The following is an 8,537-nucleotide window of genomic DNA, read 5'->3' on the forward strand; positions in this document are numbered from 1 at the left end:
TAGGCCATAGACAATTTTGCTTTTAGTTTAGTTTACAATTTTTTTTTTCAAACTATTTTTTTCATTTTTTTAAATTTATTTCGCAGCAAATTTTGGTTACGTTTGAAATTTCTTTCATTTTTAAAATCATTTTGTTTTTATTTAGTTTGTTGAGATATTTTCTTTGATTTAAATTAATTTCTTGATTTATTTACTTTTGATTTTAAATTAAAATGTATTTGCGATAAAAACAAAACAAAACAAAATGACAGTAAAAGAAACCTAAAAAATACAACCGAAAAAGCAAATAAAACATAAATTTACAAGAAACTTGTTAAGACAATGAGTTTTTAGTTATGGCAGTCCTAGGCCACCATACTCTGCTGCAGCGTTGTTTTCGGCAGACACTCAATGATGAAGTACTTGTGCTGTGCTCTTGACTGCATGGTAGCTTTTAAACGTCAAATCATTTTTACCCTTGTGGGGCGTCTCTATTGTCTGGAATCCTCCACGGTGAAACAAAAACACTCAAGTTCAATTCAAGTAAAAGTGCAGCATTTGACGATATACACTGTATATAGTGGAATCAACTGGCCGCAAGTGCTGTGTTTCTTTTCACCTCTTGGATACAGGAGGGTTCTTGCTTGCGTGGTAGATTTTCCTTGCAAGTCGACATTGGCCTCAAATTTTTATTCTAGTTTATGAAAATTTATTGTTTTGAGAATCTTATTTTTATAAGCCAAAACGCCTTGTCATTCCTGAGAGAAAAAAGGTTCCAGAAAATCGTTCAATGTAGTAAAGAACTTTCTCCTGAATAGGGTGGGCAAACATCAAAGAATGATGAACCAGACGTGTTTATATCTCTAATGGTTGTATGTATACGCGACAACTGTGAGGCAAGAATATGTAGTCAACTTTTCTCGGACTGTCGAAAGTTTTTCTGGATGATCAAAGGCACAAAACCCAACTTAAAACCGGAGGTTACATTATGAGGCCGATACATGCCCTTATTTTTGGTGGTGGCATATTTTAACGATTCCAAAGCAACCGTTGAAATCATCTTTCAGGGCGCAGCCTAAAAGGCCTAAAGTTTACGATTTATAAAAGGTGTCGTTCAATATATTGCTAACCAGAACCACGAGACGAACCGCCTCGCCATGTATGCCCACTGTCATTTTCGGTGCCTACTTCGATAGGTGATCAAGCTATTTTAAGGTTAGCAAACAACTGCTGTTACTGCTTTTGTTCTTGCAAACTTCAAGTCGAGAACGGCGGAAATCTTGAAAAATGGTTTGAAAGAGAAAGAACGCTATTTCAAGAGCCACAATTAAAATTATTTTTGGAACATACAAAAGTTGTGTACGTGTTTCTTTTATTTTGCATATATGGTTAGAGGTTGCAGTAAAACCCATTTCCGTTTCATTATTTTGCATTTTCTTTTCTTTTCCTTTTTTTGAACATTTTTGTTCGGTGACGAAAATATCTGAAGCGTGACTTGGCAAAACAGTGAAATAAATAAAACTAGTTCTAAATTCGTAACGTGTAAAAATGTTTCGGAAGTTTTTCAAAATGGTCTGTATATGTTACAAATCACACAAGCCTTAAAAACGTCCTTAGTTGCTCAAAAATGACCATGTATTGAGGGAAACCGCAATGACATTTACTATTATCAGGTGATAAATGGTCAAAGGAAATTCTGTTTCAACAATACTAATGGCGACGCATCTATTTTAACTGCAAGCAACACTCCTGGGAATTCAACCCGAAAAAAAAGGCTAAATGCGTTGTAAAATATACTCGTTTTGTGATGTCTAATTTGTTTAGAAATTGTTTGAGGCGTGTTCAGAACAAGTTTGTCACTAAACACAAAAGCTTGGCGCAAGTTTGCAAATTGATATGTGACCATGACCGAGGTGGATCCATTATTCAACGGAATTGCTCGTGAATGAAGTAGGTATATGAAAAACAAAAGTGAAATAAAAGCCGTCTTGACAATTTCAAATTGTCAAAGTTTGGGTAGCGAGCTTTTTCCCTGAAAAGAGAATAAAAGAAAACATGTGCATCAACTGGAAATCAGTTTACGTATTTTGGGAGAGAGAAACGTAGACATGTACAGCCATACAACGAATTGCTGAATTGTCTACCAACATTAATGTATAGTATTTTTTTTCTGTGTTCAGCAAAACTATCTTCAAGTCAAGGTTGTCTAAAATAAAAGCTATCTGAAGTAGAAAAACAGAAACGAAGTAAATAGAAACCAAAAAGGAAAAAAGATGCGCTTGGGGAAGACTGAGACGCATTACGAAAGATAAACGTTAAAAATTTGGGCTGTGAATTTGATGAAGCATGAGACCTAGCGATTTTTTCCAGGCCGATTTTGCTGCTCCAGTAAACTGCTAATTTTTGCTCGCCTTTGAAAATAGAATACAAACTTGCGTGCGTAGTAGAAAAGAAATATGTTCTTTTAAGAAAAGTTTAGAGCTCCGTTCTATGTTATTTGAACCGACAATCAAAGGTTAAACGAAAAGAAAACATCGGAAAAGATGCTAACAGCTTTGAAGGAAATCGTTTGTGGTTTATTTACTTTTAGATAATTGATGATATTTACTCTGTATGCTCCTATCTAGACTATCTGAGAATTTTGTGTGTTTATCGTAGCTGAGTGTACTTTAACAGCTTTTCTTTATGTGTTACCGTCTGTTTTGGCTTACAAAAGATTTTACAGCACCAGAACCATGTTAGAACTGTTCATATCAATGTTCTGGAATTTGGATTGTTTTAAGTTTAGTTAACTCTGAGAAACGAAACACGTATTTCTTCCATCGTTATTGAGGTTTACTTTAATCTGTGTATCAGGAGAAACAATCAAACTTCAACGAACTCTATTTCGGTTGGTATTTACATTACTTTCATTTAGGAAACAAACATTAGTCAACATTACATCCAAAAACGTCATTGATTTCAGCTGACGTGCCTCCTGAGAAACAATATCCTTAAAGGTAAAAATTTACTTTAGGTTGTATCGAGGTCACACATTTATGCATAATGAGGAGTTTTCTGAAAGTCATTAAAATCTTGCTGACCTCTACATTTCTAACACCTTCGAGGTCCTTTGTTCTCAATCCGTGAGTTTAAACTCAAATTTCCATGCTCGCGTTCAGTCTTAAACTCAATTCACTTTTCATCAGGACCTACACCAAGATCATAGTTAGCTTTCTGTCTGTTTACTTTCTTTCCTTTGCATAGAAATCTCTCGGAATAGGAATTTTTGCACAAGTAAACATACCGAGATACGATGATGAAATCTCTTATTTTGGGCAACTCGATTAGCTGAAGTTACTTTTCATGCATAACAAAGATATTTGATTTAGTTAGTTTTAGTAAATTAGGTTTCTCTGTCATAAATATGAGTGCAAGTTGTGTCAACTTCACTGGTTAAAAACTTGTAACATCTTGAAGCCTTTGGGAAGACTTAGAAAACCTCTAAGCCTGACGAGGATATCCAATAAAGTCTACGCTGAAAGTGAAGAATGATCATCGCAGTAAATTTTCCAATTTAAGCAAGTGGGAAGAAGAAGCCTGAAAAAAATCAGGCTTCTTCTTTCCAATTTCTTAAATTGGAAAATTTACTGCGATGATCATTCTTCACTTTCATCTACAACCGCAGTTCAAATATGAATTATTTCATATATACTTCACAAAGTCTACGCTGTTGTGAAACAAAATCTGCTTCGTGACGCTTCCAACAGATATTTCCGGGGATGGATTCAATGACCACCCAAAGAGGGGCTATAAAGTGATGATCCTGGGAAGCAGTCTTAACCTTTTTGTGTAGGTATTAAAAGAACAGATCTTTTCAAATTGCTTTCAGGTTCTTGATGAGAACGACAACAAACCAGAAATCACCGTGATTTTGCTCTCAAACACGTTCGACAAGCAGGGTAAGATTCCCGAGGATAGCAACCTCAATACTGGCGTTGCTTCGGTAACGGTGCACGATAAGGACAGCGGACCCAGTGGCCTTGTCACGGTCACTCTACAGCATCACAAGCAAGATTTCAGGTTACAGGAGATGTCCGCAGGCAAATATGTCCTCAAAATACGGCAATCACTGAGTCTAGACCGACGTGCGCAGTACAAGATCAAAATCGTGGCTGAAGATCAAGGTAAGCCACTGTCACAAAGGAACAGCTACATACTACCTGTCAAGCTAGCCGACAGCAACAGGCACGCTCCGAGATTCACTCGGAAGGTTTACGACCTGAACATCGGTGATGACGTCACACCAGGCGAGGTTATCGCGAGGACGACAGCGACCGACGAAGATGATGGGAGAAACTCCGAGTTGACCTACGGTGTGGAAAGAGTGCGCGTAGGTGGTCGCAATGGTAGCGTTGAAGACCTTGCTAAATGGTTTGGCATTGATAATACAGGGCAAGTGTTTGTTCGCGTGAAGTTATGGTGCGTATTCACTCCATCTTTTACAGTGAACATTGATGTTCGAGATGATGGCCGCGTACCTCGACATGGAAAAACTGTGTTAAAAGTCGTCGTTAAATGTTCGCAGCACATCCATAATTTTAGCGTGGCGGAAAATAAACCTGAACGAGTGGAAATTGGAAGGATTTCACTCACTTCTGCAGCACCAGACAAACCGCTTCGTGTAAGATTGGTCACGAATACCGCCGACTTTGCTCTAGACGAAAAGAAGGGAATATTAACAACCACGAGAATGTTGGATCGAGAGGCGAACAGTTCTTACTCGTTAACTGCCGTTTTATCAGATGGAAGCGTGGAAATGGATATTATTTTGAACGTTACGGTGAGTGACATGAACGATAACTCGCCCGTTTTTGTTGGAATGGTAGGCAGTCATAACATGACTCTGTCAAACGCTGTTTTCATCGGAGAAACAATCTTGAAAGTACAAGCGATCGATAGAGATTCTGGATCAAACGGTCTTGTGAAATACTCCATCGTTAGTGGAAACAATCGTCGAGTATTCCTCATGAACGAACGCAACGGGAAAATCTCACTCAGAAAGGTACTAAGCGAAGAAGCTTACACTTTGACAATCAGAGCTGCGGACTCGGGGTTCATCGAAACGGAGGCTTTTCTACGTTTGATAATCTCGGTCAAATTCATCACTCCCGCAACTCCGCCCTCCGGTCTCCCAGGGGACATTCCAGCTACAACGAAAGGGGACAATGATGTGGTGGAAACGCGAAAGGGGAATGGAGGTTTCTTTTCGGACATAAAGATGATCATAGTGGTTGGAGCGTGCGTCGGCTTCTTGTTGTTAAGTGTTTGCCTGATAGCAGTTTTCTGCTTGAAGTTCAGGCGTAGAAATAACGAAGAAAACAAACGCGGTAGCTATCATGAGCCAGACATAAGTCGGGAAGATGCCCTGAAGGCGTCCAAGAAAATGTTCCACCAAGCGACTTCTAACCCGCGCCAAGCGGCCGAGGCTTTTATCTTCACCAATCGTAACCAACCGATCGATGCATCCCCGAACCCGATCAAAAAGATGCACCCGACGATGACATATCAAGCTGCGCCGGGGACGGTATCCCCTACGGGTAATTCGCGACCGGATATGTATTACCCGTTTGAGCTGCCAATGGTCGAGTATCACAGTAGTGAAGATGAACTAGATAGCGGTCATGGCGGGAGTTTCCAAGAGTCCAACCCTGGTATGCCACCTCCCCCTCCCCAGTTCACGTAGACTGAACTGGTATTCATGCGGAGTGAATCATTAAGTTAAATGGACGCTTCACGGAAGCGCTTTGTTACGCGAGAGCACAAATCGTCGGTTTCTCTTTTTCTTAATTCATATAACAAAGAATATCATAATACTGTTCTTTGGAGACGAGGAAGAGAACAGAAGAATTTGTCCTGGGCAATCTCTACCTTGCTTTCTTTTCGCCTTCTTTCCAGAACGACATTGTTAACTTCAACCACAAAAATCATCACCTTCCTTTGCATCTAACTTGTAGACTGCATTTAACAACGCCAAGTTAAATTACTTATCATTATGTGTGAGGCTAACCTCTGACTAAATGTTCTTCATGAATTTACCACACAAGAACGTTGATTATGGTACCTAACTCTCCCCTCACCCTCTCCCCACTGGACGGTGTTGTGCTTTCGCTCAAAGTTGTACATATACGTTTTTGTTCAAGTTCAGATTAATTTAAGGAGAGAAGTGAGAAGTTGTCTCGCTTCACTATTTACATTTTGTACAAGAATAGAATATTTACTGTATTGTGAGAGCGGGCTGATTGTAGAGGCAAATAGAGAAATGAAATTTGTAGAAATTTAGTAATTTAACATTTAAAGTTGTGATGAAATAATTTATCCCGGATATGATTGTAATCAAATTCTGCTTATTGTAGGGAATGGAGGGGTTATAGTCGTTATAAGACGCTGATTTTATACGCAATTATAATTACAATTGATTTTTTATATTCAGAGCGCAAATTGAGTAACGGAAATAAAAGGCACAAGATGTTTGTTGAAAACGGTTATTGTTTAACTGTTGCAAGGTATCTGGGCGCAGTATCCCATATATGGGGTGTGGACAGGTTGAGTCCGCCGTAGCTTGTGAACAGACTCCCGGCGAGGACGGAAACTGAAGAATTCGAAGAACGAAGCGATTGGGGCGGGGCGTTCGCCGAATTCCTTTTTTTTTTCCGCGCTCGCCGGGAGTCCGTTCGCAAGCAAAGTCTGCCGCAAACAACATAAGGGATGTTCGCACCCGGGGGGAGGGGGGCGGCGGGGGGCTATATAGGTATGTGCCGTGGGATAGGGTATGGTTTTTGAGGTTCTCGATCCTTATAAAGGATATCATTTTCGCCCATGTTGGAGTAGCGTTCCCGGTGTGATCCTTAGATAGGATGCCTAAATTGTATCAGCTAAAATAGCAGTGCGTAAACACGCAGTTGAGCGGAAAACAAATGATCTGTTTAAGTTAAAGTATTAGCAAAGCGATCTTATTAAGATTGTGTTTTTCCGTGGCGGTTAGTCGTTTGGATCGTCACGCAACGTTTCGGGTTTGGGCCTTAAATAGGGTATCAACTTTCGTTTGATTCATCCTTCAATAGGGTCAGGGTTTAAGACCCTTCGCCGGACACACCTATCCGAAATTTATGGTAGCACCCCCCTCCCCTCCGGGATTCGCACAAACTCTTCCATCCTTATCGAACTCGATTTCACATAAAACGTTTGCAATAAGCCTCATTCTCGTACCCGGAGCCTTCATTTCCCTTGACTAGCGGTCGGGATGCGAGCGACCGTCCGAAACTTTCGCGCTTGATGTCTCTACTTGCAGTAATAATGGGACACTTTTTTGATATAGACAGTTAAAAATCGGTAACCGGTGACCAGATTCCAATTGGACGTACTTTTTGTCAGGTATACAAGATGCAATTACTAGTATTGACTATTTGACAACTATGCATAGAAACGCTTTACGATACTGAATTTACTCGGCTATGAACAATTTAATCCATAGAACAAAATAGCTGTTTTAAAGTCAGTGATACAGTGCTCAGATACAGGGATGATATCTGCAGATATTTCAGAGCGATCCATAGCTTTAACGTTCAAACCACGCGAATGATTCGTTTGATTATAGAGCAGTGTATGAAAACAACACAGAGAATGTCTGCTAATTTTTCGGCTAATATTCGACCAAACCAAACATGAATTTGGCCTTTCAGTTATACAAGAAGACTATCCCCTTTATATTAGAAGAAAAGGTCTTCTATTCGAGCTGTAATTTTATTTAATTTATGTCTCGTTTGTGTATTTATTTATTTACTGTATTTTCATGCTTTTTAGCGGAGCTCCAGCGGCCCTAAGCGGAGCACCATAACTATAAGAACGGAGCAACATGCATGCATACAAATAGAAAACCAAGCAGCTCTTTTTTCATGGTCAACATGATTAGCGGCATGGATCGCGGGCGCGTGCGCTCTACGATGACGACGACGAACGACCACGTCCATATAGGAGTGAACCAGTTCCTTCTTTAGTTGTACTTTGCAGAATAAAGCCAACAAAAAGTTTAAAATTCCGTGAGAATTTGTTGATATGGCGCCAGAGGGTACCTATATAGCGTGTTTTCAGCCGCGTTGGTCCGTGGCATGATATGAAGAACCATCGTTTGATTGTTTGCCTTTGGGTGATAACTTGACAAATACACAGCTGAGAGGGATTCTTTATTGCGAAGTTCAATCTTCTGTAGCGTGATACCACACTGTTCTCGGTATTTCTTATGTGTACGCTCAACCAAAAACATATTAGCGATACTGGCTCAAAATGTTATGCTAAAATATACAGCTGAAAAACGTACATGTACTATGTTTAAAACGGCTTACTTAAGTTTTCGTTTTGATTGTTGTGTATGTGTTTCCTAATTACTGTTTGCCCAAATCTTGAAGCAGTTTTCAATTGAGTGTCGTAAAACCAAAAGCAAAGTTATCACTCTGGCCAATCACAAAGGACAGACAATCCAATGAACCAATCACTGAAAACTCCAAGGAAACTCCTGTAGC

At 39.7% G+C, this 8,537-nt stretch overlaps 1 protein-coding gene across 1 annotated transcript in view; it reads left to right on the forward strand.

Moving 5' to 3' along the window:
- The window catches only part of LOC145499938 (protocadherin-1-like), a 9,462-nt gene extending 2,962 nt beyond the window's left edge, over nt 1-6,500 (forward strand). Inside the window, exon 2 of the mRNA XM_081479453.1 lies at nt 3,851-6,500. Within this exon, the coding sequence (XP_081335579.1) occupies nt 3,851-5,704 (1,854 nt within the window). The 3' untranslated portion in view covers nt 5,705-6,500. The remainder of the gene's footprint in view (nt 1-3,850) is intronic.
- The last annotated feature ends 2,037 nt before the right edge of the window (nt 6,501-8,537 follow it).

This window comes from Orbicella franksi, chromosome 10, assembly GCF_964199315.1.
Source record: "Orbicella franksi chromosome 10, jaOrbFran1.1, whole genome shotgun sequence".
NCBI lineage: Eukaryota > Metazoa > Cnidaria > Anthozoa > Scleractinia > Merulinidae > Orbicella > Orbicella franksi.